The 17312-nt window shown below is 39.3% G+C and overlaps 1 protein-coding gene across 1 annotated transcript in view; it reads right to left on the bottom strand.

Moving 5' to 3' along the window:
• Positions 1–2691: 2691 nt before the first annotated feature.
• The window catches only part of stx1b (syntaxin 1B), a 59003-nt gene continuing 44382 nt past the window's right edge, over positions 2692–17312 (bottom strand). The window contains exons 4-10 of the mRNA XM_044331810.1: positions 13999–14073; positions 10576–10649; positions 7756–7864; positions 6683–6756; positions 4759–4896; positions 4563–4673; positions 2692–2952 (exon numbers count right to left, since the gene is read on the bottom strand). Coding sequence (XP_044187745.1) covers positions 2872–2952; positions 4563–4673; positions 4759–4896; positions 6683–6756; positions 7756–7864; positions 10576–10649; positions 13999–14073 — 662 coding nt within the window. The 3' untranslated portion in view covers positions 2692–2871. The remainder of the gene's footprint in view (positions 2953–4562; positions 4674–4758; positions 4897–6682; positions 6757–7755; positions 7865–10575; positions 10650–13998; positions 14074–17312) is intronic.

Below are 17312 nucleotides of genomic sequence, written 5' to 3'. Positions count from 1 at the left end.
GCTCATTGAACTAACTCCTTCTGCTGATGAAGACCATGATATGTGGTTGACTGCTCTGGGAAAAGCTAGTAAGTAAAACTTGTTTTAAGATTATTTTGTCAAACCATTATTTCCACAAACTTTCTGTCTGGTTTGATTCTGTCCCCAACACTGAATCTGGACACACGGAAAATGTCTTTCAAATGAAAAAATCTCCAACAAGCAGCTTCTACACGATCTACACGTAAAAACACAAGCTAACGTTACTATAGCATGCTAAGCGACGGAGTCTAACAATAGCGCTGGCGTGTAATACAAGAAAGTTAAAAGTGTGCGTTGAGCGGGAATTTCCAGTGTGTCTGTGTGAAACGTTAAATGTAATATATGAGGCGGTCACGCATGTGCTATGTTGTGGATGCAGGTGAATGTGTGTGCGTCACACCATCCACAGAGAAAATCCACCAATAGGAAAAGCCTCTCCTGCTCAGTAGCACCTGTGTAACGCAGGCATTTAAATAGTGTGAATTAAATATCACAATCCTCAAACACACACACACACACACACACACATACACACTCATACACCTGGACGGATGCAGGGAGGACACAGGCGAATGCATCAGACTGAACAGGAACTGCTAAAAGATGTCCGGCCGATACGTCACAGGACACGTCACGCACGCACTAAAACAGCAGCACCACGAACAACGAAGCAACACACGTTCCCCATTAAAAAACCAAAAAGCAACGACATCACTGCAACACTTAGGTAACCAGGGCACGCCAGCGTCTTCAGGGTTTTAATACGTTTTCTGTCTCATTTGTTGTCTCGCTTGTTTGTTAGTTTTATAATGTTTTGGTCGATTTTTTCTTCTTTACTTTTTAATGTGTTCTCTTCATTTTTTAGAATCTTCCAGAAGAACAGTTGTGACAGCTTGGAGATGACAGCCGGCCTTGACCAAGATATCTCTACGGAGATCAGTGTGATGAGCCTTTTTGCGAGACTCTCAACAGACCGCTATGACCTACAAGGAGGAGCCGAGCTAGCAATACCGCTAGAGAGCTAATCTGCTCGCATATTTATGACTAGCTGTAGGTTTGACAATCCTGTTTTACAAGTTTTTATTGGAAAAAATGGTACAATGGACACATTTCGGTAGGAAATTATTATCGACAATTAGTATGAGCTGTGTCCTCTTCATTATCTGATATTTCTGATATTATGAGCGGCTGGAAGTCTTCAGATGGGCGACAGACCAAGTTCTGTGAGGAAAGATTCTGCAATAACACAGCTGTCATATACTGAAAACATATTTTGGAGGGAGGTTAGCTTGCTACGTGTCTGTTACTCTTATAATCATAGTTTTTATATTTTAAAAATTCTTGCATCCTTCAAATAACAATTTGGTTGATTGCCCACTTTACAGCAGTGTTTGTCTTTGCTGCTGAAAGTTTTGCTAATGTTAGCTAGCAGGGCTATCAAAAAGTATCGTCTGTCACCTTGCAGGTCGTAGCTGTCCGTCAAGAGTCTTCAGAGTCTTTTGGTGCAGTAACGTGAATCCTCGATCCTCATTGGCTATCTCAGGTGGGGGAGGCGGGACGAGTCGTCTTCCTCTTATCTAAACTGCATAGATTGACTGTCCATCTCCTCCCACCCTACTCCTACCCCACCGTCCTTCCCACCTTTCACCTGTCAGTCAAATGTCACATTTTCTGCCGCTGGCCGATTGAATTCAGCAGGAAAACCAGAGGCCCTCCCTCCCCCTGCTCTTTGGTTGGATGGGTGTGACAAGAAGGGGAGGTTGTTGTCATGGAAATCTGCCACATTGCGAGGACACCCCCCCCCCCCCCCCCCCCCCCAACCAATCAGCTATCTGTCAACTCAGCGAGTAGCATGTCATGCGCTTTCCTCACTGGTTTATAAACAGCATGTGGCAGGTTGGGCTTGCCGTTCTAAGCTAATTTTAATAGGCTGACTGAGGTGAATGACAGGAGTGAGCAAACCAATGAGAGGTGGTCTAAAGAGGCGGCTGAGCCAAAGGCGAGGGAGGCCCCTCCCTCCCAGAAACAAGGGGACAAAGTTGGTTCTAGAGCGCGAGGGTGCTTGTCCTGTGGGACAGCGTTACCAACAAAGCGTTCCGGAATCACTGGCAGCGTTCCGGAACGTTCCGGAGCCACCGACAGCGTTCCGGAACCTCCCTCTGTTCTCGTCTGCGCTCCGGAGCCCTTCGGTTCCGGAACGCAACGCTGCAGTTCTAGAGCTGCCGGAATATTCTGGCGGAGCTGTGGTCGGATGATTCCCAGCACGTTTATTAAGAATGTGTTCTTAAGAACCTCTTAACAGGAAATAAATGTAAGAAACTACCGAACAGGATTGGTTCTAGAGCGCTCGCCCCACAGAACTCCCACCCAGCAGCGGTCACCATCACTGTCCTCGGAGACTCCCGAAAAACGAAAGAAACGGTTAAAAAATAAGAAAAAAAGGCAAAACAAACAAACAAACAAACAAACATGTCATATTATAGGTCATAATTTTTTACAGGTAGCTAACCCATGTGTTGCTTCATATGTTCAATACATTTACATGTACATCTGTAATAAATAGTAGGTTTATTTGTACCCTCTTTTTGTATATGTTATGTATTTAAGTCAGCTATAATGTGATGGCGTTTTTATTGTGTTTTTTTTTTGTCTTTGTTTTTTGAACCCCACCCAACCCCGTGGTGTTTCCTCTTTTCTGTGATTGGATTGTTATCTCTTCCTAGCTGATTGGTTATCTGTCTTGCATTTGTGTTTCAAGTTTTTGTGTTGTTGTCGTCGTTGGTGTTTGTTTTCTCTGCTGGCTGTCGGTCGGTCGGTGTCAGTCGTCACAGCGGCAGGCGGCGGAGCGTCTTAGAAGCCCAGCGTGCCGCCGATGGTCGACGCCAGGACCACGCCCAGGATGACGCAGCAGATGATGATCATGATCTTCTTCTGCAGGGTGACAGGAGAGACGCACAGGTTGGTAAAGACAGAACAACAGAGCAGAGTTCATCTTATAATTTGACTGTAGTGTCTTAATGTGACCAGTATAGCATCTTTTTACACTTTTACTATGTAATTAGTCAAAAGAATTCAACATTTTGGGAAATACACTTACTGTATATAGTATAGGAAAATCATTTTACACAAAAAAACAAATAAAATAAAAGCAACTTATGCAAAACATTCTTTCTGATTGAGCAGGCATTGTCCAAATACTTGCAGTTTGTGTTTGCATAATTTAAATGTCTTCCATTAAAAAGTAATCTTTTGAACAATCTCTTTGTGATGTTTTCATACAAAAAAAAGAACAAAACAAAATATGTTTCATTTTCTGCTTCTTTTCTGCAACTTTCCAGATGTAATGTAAGATACCACATCTCCGTTGGCACAAAGAGATCTTTTCTTTTTATTTTATTAAAAAATGATTTCAAACTGTCGGACAGCTGTGGACTATAAAAGTATTTTTTGTAATTTTGGAGAAGTCTGTGTATGTGCTTGGTCCAACTAAAGCCCAACAAACTGTTATGCTCTCCATGATGTTTATGGACCAATCTTGGAGATGGAATATGGAAAGACACCCTTAACTTCAGCCAGCAGCATTTAACCAACAGCCAACAACTACTGTATTTTTCATTAAAGAGTGGCTTCATGGCTTTGTTTGGGTGGCAAGACAGAAATTCAATTAAAAGTGCAAATTAAAAATAAAATCAAGAGCAGAACCTAAGTAATCTGTCTGCAGGAATGATTAAATTGAGGGCGGTGTGTGCACGCTATATTTACACAAAGATTCAGAATTTCACTATTTAATGTGCCTTTAGCATCAGTTTCAATTATAACCCACAAGTCATTAACATTAGCATTAGCTTGGTGTCTTTTGCTCTCATTAGCGGCTAAAGTATTGTTTTTGTCAAAACTGATATGCCTCCTACAAAACGGGATGGACATAAGGAGATTTTTTTTTACAAAGAGTCAAGAGCTAAATAGTGTCAACAGCAGCTACATGTTTGTTAGCTTTCTTTACTTAAATAATTAACAGTGCTGCTAGCTAACCAGCTAATGTTAGCCCTGAGTTTAAAGCCTTTCCACTCACATTTTCTTGTTCAATATTGGTATTAAATTCAATATAGTGTTAACAAGTATCATTCAGTTATAGTTGTAGATAGTTACTGATAGGGAGGTGGTTTGACCATAAACATAGAAGCCAAAGCAAACGATTATTGCTAGCAACTTGGTTTAGTGTGAACATCAACATATGCATTGTGAAACTTTGCCTGAGTGCACACTAATTATTAAATTGAGAGCACAAATTAAGTGATCTTCTTAATAATAAACCTCCTGGGCTCCATAGGATTGTGGACCTTGTATCTAAATATCCAAATACGTATCAATTCGTCTGAGTGGAAGTGATAAAACACTTATTAATTCAAATATCAGAATAAGTGGTTCAACAAAGATGAACCTCACCCAAATTTTTACAGCAATGCTCTCTGGGAGTTGTATTTCTGGACACAGATCTTTGAATTTATTACCTTTATATTAAAATTTTAACATTTTGTTACCTTGCGAGCCTGGCTCTGGTATTTGACAGCCTTCTTGGTGTCGGAAACGGCTCGTTCCACGTAGTCGACGGAGTGTTCCACGTTGTACTCAATTCTGTCTATCATCTCTCCCTAAAAACCAACGTACATTGTAAAGTTCAACATCAAAACAATCACTACTACTTTCTAATAATTTTCTGGTTCTCCCGTCACGTACCTGGCTCTCGACCAGCATGGCCATGTCGACGAACATGTCGTGCAGCTCGCGGATGCTGTTTTCCAGCTTGATGATCTCGGTGTGTCGGGTCTCGATCTCGTTCAGGGCCTGCTTGGTCATCTGAGAGTCCATTTTGATCTGCAGGGGAGGACGGTTTATAACACAAACATTGTTTGACTCTGACAGTTTTGTCATACCCACCACTCTGCTGCTGAGATTTTTTTTCTCAAATTTTGCAGTTTTGTTTGATCAAAGTTAAACCGCCGTCGATTAAACTCGACACTTCCTGCAGGGTTTGTGCTATTTGAGCCTCTTTGCAGAAACTGTTGAGTTTCATTGATGGTAGCTTAACTGCCATCATAAAAAAAGCAAAATGGCAGGAAAATAAATAGCGAATAACGAATGAGAACTTTCTCATCTGTCCATTTCTGAACAGGCTTATAAAGGATTTTGGGAGTTGGTTTGAGTTGCTGATGATACCAAAGCCAGAATTTTAGAAAAGAAATACGCAAGTCCCCTTATTTAATAAATGCTTTATAATTCACTATAATGAAGTTGTTAGCAGATATAAGTGTTTATTAACGTATTAGTCAACAACTATAACTCCTTCTGTGGACAACCAGAAGTGTTTCTGTATAAACAGATAATAAATGAAAATATTGAAAACAGCTAATATTAGCCCTAATGATAGCTGTAATAATATAAAATGTCTTCATGGGAGTTAAATACTTAATAAACCCTTAAAAATGTCCATTATAGTGTGTTATAAGACATTTATTTAATTGTTATATACTGATTAGAAATACTTAATAGTAAAAACAAAAAGTCCAAATTTCCTAGTGGAATGCCTCCCATCTAAAAAAATTATATTTTAAAAAATTAACTACATTTCATAATTTTGTTATTCATGTAACCGAATTATATTTTTTCATACATTTTTACCTCCCTCCATCATAACCTGGTGCCAGGTATGTTTTTAGAATATTAAAACTGTCAGCCTTTAAAAACCCAACATGTTAATTTGTAATGTATATAATTGTAATTTTGAGAATAAAGTTGTAATTTAAAAAAAAAAATAAAAAATTCTAGAGCAAAGTTGTAAGTTTTTAATAAAATATTTTGGGAACAAAGTTGTAACCTTTTGAGTCAAAATATTTCAAGAACAAAGTAACTTTTAGATGAAAAAGAAAAAAGAAAAAGAAAAAAAGTATGTTCTTGTCAATGTAAACTCTTCATGTCATTATATTACTGAGGACATGACCTCGCTGTTCTCAATGGTTGCTACGGCCCTGGTTGCTGATTACCAAAAATAAATACGTCTTAAAGATTAAAACTCAGGTTCCTGTTCTGGTGTTTCTGGCTGAAAAGTCTTTTGCCCTTTGACGTCCAGTTTTTACTGGAAGTGTTGGGAAGTAACTGACTGACTTACCTGCTCACAGAGAGAATTAACACCAGATGTAAATCGTGTTTTTTCTGACCTCCACTGGTTGAAGTGTACTGGTCGGTACACTGTGACATCACAGGTGGGTGTGGTTTCAACCAGAGCAGCTCAGTGAAACATTTTGATTTTCAGCTCAGTGTTAAGTCACAGCACTGACCACAACATCAGGTCACATGACACTCGAGTCATGTGACCTCAGCTTTGGCCAGTGGCAGCGGCGCCCGCAAAATATGTGAGCCTTTAATTTGAAGGACCAGATCATAACGTGAGGTAACTCCTTCAAAATAAAAGCTCCTGTGGCGCAGCGGCTGGTGTCTCACTCCTCCTCCCATCATCCCCCCTTTGGTCATGTGACACTGGCCGTATTCACTTGATGTCTCAGCGCACCTCGTGGCCATTTTGCATCCCACTCATTAACAGATGCAGCATGGCGCAGGTTAAAGTGACCCGTGGCTACAGCCAAGGCTCAGGTGCGGTGCTTACATCATCGGTGAAGATGGCCAGCTTGCCACTCTCCAACATATCCTCCAGCTCCTCGTTGGTGGTGGTTCTTCCAGCTGCAGACAGAACAGACAAACACAGAGATGGTTTAGAGCTGAACACCTGAAGAGTCACCTGAGTCACATGGTACATCATGTGACCAGATTGGAGCTGATGTTGATGATGACACCGACATGGGTTCTTGTCCCTTTAGGATCTGTGGTTATTACATTACAATAATCTAAAATAGTACCCAGACTAGTGGAGGAGATGGACTGGGTGTGTGTGTGTGTGTACATGTATCCCTTATATCCCTTATGACTTCAGTTTACACAGTCACATGTGGGGACTCGCCTCCCTTTAGGGGACAAAACTCAAGTCCTCATAATGTAAATAATGAATTTTAGGGTGAAGACTTGGTTTAAAGGTAAGGGTAGGATAAGTCTCCAGGAAATGAATGTAAGTCAGTATAACGTCCTCTGAAGTGATGGAAACACGACTGTGTGTGTGTGTGATTTGAAGGTCAGCGCTCCACTGCCGAGAAATAAAACGCTGCACCGTCTCTGCAGTCGGTCTGCTGGTGTGTGTTTATCTGTCTGCATCAGCTCAATGTGTGTGTTTGTTTGTGTGTATTCTGCCTATTAGTCTAATTTGCTGTGTGTGTGTGTGTTACTACGATGTTTATCTGTCGACTGAGTCAACCTCGTTTATTATTTACAAGATGGACGAGTACAAACTGGAATCAGTTCAGACATTTTCTACCTGACAACCAGGAAGAAGACTGAACAGTTTGTTGTTTTGTATTAGATTCAGTTTGATGTTCTTCAGACTGAACAGGATGAAATCTGCTGGTAATGAATTCAACATGTCTCTAACCCTAAAAAAATGATGTTTATATACCTCTGACACCGCAGTTTGTAGGTGGAAGCAAAACATTAAGAAAGAAAGAAGAAAAAAAAACCTGCAATATGTCAAAGTTGTAATATTCAGAATAAAGAAAAGTCATAAGATTATGAAAACAAGTTGTAATATTTTTAGCTGCTTGGTGTTTGTATGTGGTGTGTTTGTGTACTCACTGATCTCCAGCTGTCTCTGGATGCGGTCCTTGCAGCGGTCGCGGTACTTGGACTGCGTGGTGTTGTACTCAGTCATCACCTCCACAAACTTGCGTGACAGCGTTGAGTGCTGCAGGACGACAAGACGGAGAGAAAACACAGAGAGAGAGAGAGAGAGAGAGAAGACGTTAAACTCTGTCATCTATCAAGAAGGAAGGAGACTGATGGAGAAGTGTCTTCATGTACAGTACAACTCGTTATAAAAAATGATGATTACACTGTGTATGAGTGTTCCTATTTAATCTAGATCATGATGAATTGTTCCTGTCTTGTACTGCAACTCTGCAACATCAGCAGACTCATGAGCTCAGGTTAAAGGAAGTCCAGTATTATATTTATAAAGAGGAAGATGTAGAAATTAAAACTCGTTGGAGAAAGGGTGAGACATGTCATCTGGGGGTCAGATGTCTCCTGGACAGGAGAACTGAAAACAGCCATGATGTTATCTATAAGTTTGTATTTGATAGATTAAGAAAAGAACTGCAACGCCCACTTAAGGTGTATAAAACCCTGTTATAGGTGTTTCTCCACTGGGAGCCTTTTTCTTTGTAACCTGTGAAAGAAAATTAAATAGTAGTTTATCATTTTATAAATCTTTTGTATAGATGTTACAAATGTTTTCAAACTAAAGAGTCAATGTTTGTTATCAACTGAATGTGATGTGATGTCATCATCATTTTGGGGACACATGTTGGTGAAGAAATCCTGCTCCTAGTCTAGTTGAACTCTTGAACCTGTTTCTATCTGAGGGTTGCTTGCTGACCTCTGGGGTTAACTAGAGATATCTTTGTCTTAAGTCTACTGTTTTAGAGACCATACTTGTTTGTAAGAAGGTGTAACGGTTTGTGGAAGTGTCCATTTAGGGACCAGACTGTTTGTAGCTTTGCTTCTGGAGACGTATAAAGCTGTCTCTTTAGAGAAAGGACCAGCTGAACAACAAGCTTTCTCTCCAACAATACAAGATGATTGTATTTTTGTTTGTGTTTGGACATTTGTATAATTGTTACTGATGATGTGATGGATTGTACAGCGTTTACAGCTTCAACAGGTAACAATGTTTAATGTTTTCTTTATGTCTCCATGTGCTTCTTTCCACAACAAACCTCATCCTGTGTGTTGTATTGTGAAATTTGTCTCTATTGTTTAATGGTCATTAAGAAGAAATTTATTTAACACAACTAATTTGCTTATTAAGAATTAAACAAACACAAAAAATCAATATAATAACCAGCAAACACACACACACATACGCAGAGTTCTCCCAAAATCCCAAAGCACTACACAACATGAAATTAAATTAATTAACAACTGCCAGACAGAATAAAATGATGTTGATAATATTGCTGATAAACTAAAAAAAAGGTAGAAGAAAGAATAAATAATTGAGAACAAAAATAGTAAAAAGAGATGAAGGTAAATAAGAGTCCAAAATAAGCAATATTTCAGGTAAACAAGCAAAGAACTGAGTGAGTCTGATGATGTTATGAATATAAAAGTCTCCTAATGACAAAAAGTTAAAGAAAATACATTAAAAACCAAAAAGCAAACAATAAAAAATGTCTCCTGTTGTTCAGATTAGACTCCCAGAAAACACATCTACAGAAATGACACATTTAAAGGATGAAACTGACATCAGCATGATGTGTAACAGGAAACAAAAGCTGTGAGACTGTTTTTAAAACAATTAATTGAGTCTGGAATTAGTTTCATTTATAATAAAATCAATACGAGTATTTAAATAGATCAACTGCTATCAAACATGATGTATTTATCTTTTATATTGATAAAAAATGGCTCCATGTGTAAATTATTAACGAGCTGATGTGTTTGTGTTGTTATCTGTTGTGTAAGCTGCAGTTCTCGTCTCCACCACCGAGAGGCAGCAGAGAGCGGAGCGGTGCTGAGGAGAGGCGAGGCAGCAGCCAATGACAGAGCAGAATACTGCAGGGTCACATCAGACAGAAACACTGACATGTGTGCATTTTTTTCTGTTCATGTGTGTCCAATCACACGCTGAAGCTCTGCACATGCTCAGTAGAGGAAAACAACTCAAAATCATTTTTTATAAAAAGAAGCTGTTTGATGTGTTTAATGTTGTCGGGACATTTGAGTTCCTTTGATGATTGATCTGTTGTATCAGTGATGAGATGAGCAGTGATAGTTTTAGATTAAAGTGATGAAATATCAGGTTTTAATTTGTGAAGACTGAATTAATCTTTAAACTGAGACAGAATTATTTTGCACAAAAAAGTACAAAAAACAAGAAATTAAAGTAGTAGTATCTACTGTATAAACTCTAAAGGTACAATTTTATTTAAATTAAAAAATATATATATAGTAAAATACTAAATGTCAAAAGTTGTTTCTTGTTACTAGATTGTGTTGTGATAATTGATTTAAAGGTTGAGTTTGGGGAATTTAACTTAATTTATATAAACAGTAAAATATAAAAAGGGGACAAAAAAGAAAAAACTGTTGGTATAAAAAAGTCGACACAGAAAAATAATAATTTTAAGAAAGTTGTTTTCAGCTGAGTTGTACGTCATCATGTTGTGTTGTGATAATAGATTTAAAGGTTGAGTTTCTTCTCCTGTAGCGGCTTTAAAATAAAAACTTTGGTCATGACTGAACATTTAAATGTTCATATTTTTATTGCAACATGATATAAAATAAAAAAATGAAACCTTCATGTAGTTGTTAACGAGCAGATATCGTGCAGTAAGATCCAACAAACAGGATCAGAGTCACACAGACAGACAGGAAGACCTGGACCAGACTCACCTGTGTCTTACGGATCCTGAGGTCCGCTGATGATCTGTTGAGACCTTCTTCCTGCTCGATGCTCTGCTCGATTGCTGCAGGAAGACACACAAACACACACAAACACACACACAAACAAACACACACACAAACACACACACACACACACAAACACACAAACACGATCAGTCACAGAGTCACAGTAAAACATCTGATGTTCATCCACAGAGTGATTATTTAATCTCAGATTGTTTTATTTTTATTCTCTTTTTTAGGAACATGAAGAAAATTGAAATCATCCGGTAAAAAAAACAACCTCAATCTTGAATCGTAGCTTCGCTTTCACCTCCCTCCTCTGCTTTCTATCTCAGTGTTTAACCTGCCTGCCGCCCACCTGCGTCTCCGAGGAGACGACAGATGAAGGTGAAACACAACAACATCTCATCATCGCACGGCTGAAGCTTTAATACTTTATTATTCAACCGGGGGGAGATGCAGGTTAATAATGTGAGCGGAGATTCTGGTCTCAGGACCCCTAAAGATCAGCGAGATCACTGCGCTGCTTCAGGAAGACGAGAGTCAGCAGGAAGGACGAAGACGACGCTTTATAAAGTAACAGGAACAACTTCCAGATGAGTTCTGGACAAAAAAAAAAGGGTCCCTGAACGCCTCCTAAAGATGCAAACCTTACCTACAGCTTTAAGTCCTGTAGACTGAGTGAGTAACAGCTCCAACATGAACAGACTGGGACTCTGTGGATGAAGGAATAAATCTCCATCAGCAGCCCAGCGAGAGATTTAAAATTCTACTTCCAGCCAATCAAAACTCTCTAAATTAGACTGAATGACTCCCTTTATAATAACGCTGCGTCCGTCTGAACTCTGACACGTCTGTCGGTACGACTGTGACCTCCTGACCTTTTCTGTGGCGTCGCCATCAGGACAAACTCAGACGGCGGTTATTCGGTCCGACGGCCTCAGACCGAGACGACGAGCGTCTCTGGAAGCTCGTTAAGAAAAGTGTGATATAAATAAAGATTATTAATAAAGTCGACGCTCGGCAGGTGACGTCCTGTGAGGTCAAAGTGAAGAAACTGCTGCTGCTAATGAACTCATCAGCTGGAACTGTGTGTGTGTGTGTGTGTTGGGTTTGGCTGCCATGGTAACGGGCTGCAGGTCTGTCCTGGTGCGTCACGTGACTCCATGATGTCGGCTTGTCTCCAGTGAGTGATGACATGAACTGAAACGCTTATATAATGTTTTCCACTGTGTATATGTGTGTGTGTGTGTGTGTGTGTGTGTGTGTGTGTTTCCTGGCTCGTGGCCCAGCTGCTCTCTGCTGGATCCACGATGACTCAGCAAAAATCACACAGCAGTGATGGTGTGTGTGTGTGTGTGTGACAGTGAGACGAAAACTGGGTGAGTAAGCAACAGATTGCGAGTCCTCATGTGTGTGTGTGTGTGTGTTTGTGTGTGTGTGTGTGTGTGTGTGTGTGTGTGTGTGTGTGTGTGTGTGTGTGTGTGTGTGTGTGTGTGTGTGTGTCTTCAGCATCTTTAGCTCCAAAAAAAACAAACTGATATTTGTTTGTTCTTACATAAAAATCTGTTTGTGAGACCAAGAAGAAGCAACATGCAGCGTCCTGTGTGATACATTTTAAAGGACACATATTTCCAGCTTTATATTTATATTCTGCGGCTCTGCTGGAATATCTTTACATGATTTACGATTAAAAACTCCTTATTTATCTTCTACTGGTCCTTTATGCCACCTGCTTCAGATGTTATCGTTCCATTAAATGGCTGTTATCAGTCGTCGCTACAATTACACTGATGGGAGAAAACACACGAGGGGGCACTGCGTCCTGGTGCCCCCTCGAGAAGCCGACTCTGCTTTAGTGTGAAAATGTTTTTACTAATCTGACAGATGGAAAAATGCTGACAGCAACATGTCGGCCTGTTTGAACCAATCAGACGTGGCGCTGTGACGTCGGCTGCAGGTCGTCAGACGTGTTTGTTCACGTTGAGACAGTCTCTATTAAAGTCGTGTGAATCAGCTGTTAGCAGTGTAACTGTCATACTGAAGAATCTCTGCAGTTACCGGCAGATTGTAAACGATGACATCATCAAAGAGGAAACCGTGTCACTGGGTGGTAAAGAGTTAATACAGAGATATTGATTATAGATACTTTAAATGAATCAATCAGTACGTCTTCTTATCTCCACAGATTAAACTCAGACATGGTGAAAACCACTTTTTTAAGAATGTAAACGCGCCCTCGGTACTGTGGGCGGAGCCTGTCTGCCCCCCCACCCCACCCCCCCACCACCACCCCTACAGTAGACACACTGCAGCTTGCGTGTGAGTGTGTGTGAGTGTGTGTGTGTGTGTGTGAGTGTGTGTGCGAGAGGACAATAACAGTCGTGCCTCGTGGGGATTCCAATTATAGCTTTATCTCCACCATCACCACTATTCTCAGACTGCATATGTACAGTGTGTGTGTGTGTGTGTGTGTGTGTGTGTGTGTGTGTGTTCACCCTTTCACACACGTGTATTAACATAATGTGTGTATGTACATGTGTCTGCAGGCCTGTTAGCGTGTGTGTGTGTGTGCGTGTGTGTGTGTGTGTGTGTAGTCCAACCTCTGGCTGTTCACATTAAAGCAGTGATGTCCTTGAACCCTCAGCATGAACCACCGCTGCTGCACGACTCTGTGTGTGTGTGTGTGTGTGTGTGTGTGTGTGTGTGTGTGTGTGTGTGTGTGTGTGTGTGTGCGTGACACTGTCGCAGCGATTACAGCTTGATAAATCACCGGGACTGTTTTTCTGAATATTTTTCTTGTTCTGAAGGTCGACGTGCGTTCTCGTCCCGTCACAGGAATACCGTAAATCCTCTAATAAAAGTCAGATCAAAAATAAACACCCTGAGGGAGGCGGAGTCACCTGCGCCGTGATGTCAAACTCACCGCCGCCGGCAGCGCTGTAGTGACGAGGACGGAGCGGCTACGTTACCCTCAGAGAGACGATTGTTTTTACCTACAATTTTGAATTTTTACATTATTACATCATAATTAAAGTATGAATTATTGCTGGCTGATCAATAGTTGTATTTATTTAAAGGTTGGTTGGTTTGCATTGTCTTTGTACAAGGCAGGATTAACGCTACACACATATTTACAAATATAAAAATATTTTAATTAGAATTAAAAAAATCAATTTGGTAATAAAATAGAACAAGCTACATAGAAAACAACCACATTTTATTGTTATTTTTAAAGTTTATATCTTTTTCTATCTATTCATTTTTTCCTCTTTTAACTGTCCAGACAGGTGTGAACAGTGAGTTTCATGGAGATCTGACTTGGATAAAATGTGGATCTATTAGACGTTCAGTCGTACTGTTGAAGATGAATCGTCAGTGAGACGCGTTCAGGTGCGTCGATGTTACCTTTTAATTTTGAGCGAACTTTATTGGCTGTCTTCTTGATGTCAGCTGTGAGGTCCTCCAGCTCCTGCTTGGTCTCTGGAAAAAAAAGGAAAAATAAAAACGAGTCAGTTAACAAGCTGGAAAAAACGTTTACCGTAAGTTCTCTAATAGAGGCCTTTATTTGAGGACAGGCTTCTATTAGAGACATCTTCACTTCCTGATGTGCGTTTCTCCATCAGTGCAGCTCAACGCTTCCTCCGAAATGATCAAAGTCGTTTAATTGATACTTTTCTGATCCTGACGGTGTGAAGAGTCGATGCAGTAAAATACAGAATAATTCACATTATTAGTCACTATAGTACAAATAAAAATATACAATCAGGTAAAATTAATCTATCGATTATTTCCTCGATTAATCATAAAATATCAACGGAGACATCAGACAAAACACAAAATATATTCAGTTTGCTGTAATTTATCACAAATAAAAGCTTCAAATCACATTTTAGAAGTTGAAACCAGCAAATTTTCAGTATTTCTGATTAAAAAAAATGACTAAAACAATTATCAGATAATCAAAAAAAGTTGCTGATTAATTTCCTGTTGATCAACTAAATGTTGCAGCTCATTAAAATAACAATATAACTACATCAAGCTCATAATACTTATGTACTTTTACTGTAGTAGGATTTTTCATGCAGGACTTTTACTTATAATGGAGTATTTTTACTTGCTGTATTAGTATTTTTACTGCAGTAAAGCATCTGTTTATTTCCTAATATTCAACAATCATAGATGGAAACCAACATTCACGTTTTCTTTTGACCATTTTCTGGTAATTCAGATAAATTTTAGCAACATTTTGCTGCATAAAAAACTAAAGGAGACGACGATGACTGGACTTTAACATGAAAATGAAATAAAAGCAGAGGAATGAGGACGATGTGGTGATTATAAATGAAGAAGAGGAGCGATGTGAGGTGCGTGTTTGATGATGATGGTGTGTGTGTGTGCAGGAACAAGTAACATCACATCATGTCAGCCATGTTGGAGGAGGAGGGGTGAGTGTGCTGCTGCAGTAGTGCAGCTCAGATTTACGAGCGCTGCAGTGCCATTCAGACGCTGCAATCAGCCTTTCTACCTCTGACTCACCCTGCTCTCTCTCTCCGTCTGACCGCCTCCTTCATCCTCTCTTCCCCTCACAGCACGCTCTGTTAGCATGCTAAAGCTCAGTCATGATACCACAACGACAATAACAAAAATAGATTTTATTCCAGGGAACACGAGTTAGTTGAGTTTTTTGTTTTAGTATTTTTTTAAATTTATATATATATTTTTTTGAAATTCTTGGGATTTTTGTCCCTTCATGTCACCATTATTTAAGAAAGTGTAGTTAAATACAACACAGTTTACTGGTCCTGGTTATATGATGTCTTCTGTGGCCTGATGATGTCATAGTGATGTCATCAGCAGTGGTGGAGGAAGTATAAGTACAAATGCAGCAATGTAAAAATACTCCATTACAAGTAAAAGTCCTGCATGAAAAATCCTCCTGCAGTAAAAGTACATAAGTATTATGAGCTTGATGTAGTTAAAGTATTGCAGTAAAAGTACATAAGTATTATGAGCTTGATGTAGTTAAAGTATTGCAGTAAAAGTACATAAGTATTATGAGCTTGATGTAGTTAAAGTATTGCAGTAAAAGTACATAAGTATTATGAGCTTGATGTAGTTAAAGTATTGCAGTAAAAGTACATAAGTATTATGAGCTTGATGTAGTTAAAGTATTGCAGTAAAAGTAGTGGTTTGGTCCCTCTGACTGATATATTATTATATATGACATCATTAGATTATTAATAGTGAAGCATCAGTGTTAGAGCAGCATGTTACTGTTGTAGCTGCTGGAGGTGGAGCTAGTTTACACTACTTTATATACAGTTAGCTAGTTTAGTCCAGTGGTTCCCAACCTAGGGGTCGGGGCCCTCCAAAGGGTCAGCAGATAAATCTGAGGGGTGGTGAGATGATTAATGGGAGAGGAAAGAAGAAAAAACAAAGTTCTGATACACAAATCTGTTTTCAGTTTTTGGACTTTTTCTCTAATCTTTGATTTTTGCTGAAATATTGGATCATTTGAACATTTATTGAAATGAAAGCATGTGAGAAGTTTAGAGGGAAAAATCACTATTTGGTGGAGCTGTTAACAACTCATAGACATGTGAAATGTGACCCCGACTACACACTGCTTTTTGTAAGACGTCAAAAGACAAAAAGGTTGGAAACCACTGGTTTCATCTTTAACAATGTGTTGTATTTTAAAAGCTTGTTATATTATCCATTGTGTCAAATCTTCATCTGAAAAGTAACTAAAGCTGTCAAATAAATGTAGTGGAGTAGAAAGTACAATATTTCCCTCTGAAATGTAGAAAGTAGCATCACATGGAAATACTCAAGTAAAGTACAAGTACCTCTAAATTGTACTTAAGTGCAGTACTTGAGTAAATGTACTGAGTTACTTTCCAGCACTGGTCATCATGTATGGAGAAAAATAATTTATAACAGAAAGTTTGTGTTACAGACTGTAGGTTTGGAGTCGACAGATGTTGAAAGACACTATTCAGGTGCATTATGGGAAATGTAGGATCCAGTGTTTTTGACCCAAACTACAGTTTAAAAATCAGAATCCCTCCATCTCTGCTTCATAGATGATCTTTGTGAGTCCTTCCTTCTTCCTTTTTTATTTTTATTTGACTAAACATGTAGCAGTGGTAGCTAGCATGTTCTCCCTCTTTGCTAAAATGAATCCACAGTGTTGTTTCCCCCAGCTCCGCCCAGCTAATTTGCATATTGATCACAATCACAGTGTGGGCATAACTGAGATAACGAGAACACAGTGTAACAGACTCGGATGTCTTTATCAGATACTGATCACATGATGACACCAGGTGGAGACGAAAGTCTCAGACTCTGTTCAGGTTGTTGATGTTCATCACAGCCAGACCTGATGATTTGATTGGTGGAACGCCTCCGTTAACCAATTAGCATTAATAAGCTGATAATGAACGATGCAATTCCACCTGATATCAACACACACACACACACACACACACACACACACACTCTCTCTCTCTCTCTCTCTCTCTCTGCTTAATGTGGGACTGACAGTGAGGCAGATTTAGTATTTGTGAGATTTATGAGTATTTTAAGTTTTGTAATTTCTAATTTTTTTAATTTTTTAATACTGATGTTATTTTCCTAATGCTAACATTACTTTTTATGTTGCTGACGTTACATTTTTATTGCTAACATTACTTCTTTTTAATACTGATGTAACGTTT

This window comes from Thunnus albacares, chromosome 17, assembly GCF_914725855.1.
Source record: "Thunnus albacares chromosome 17, fThuAlb1.1, whole genome shotgun sequence".
Taxonomy (NCBI): domain Eukaryota; kingdom Metazoa; phylum Chordata; class Actinopteri; order Scombriformes; family Scombridae; genus Thunnus; species Thunnus albacares.
Note: the sequence above shows the minus strand (reverse complement) of the source record. Positions and strands in the feature narration are given on the sequence as shown.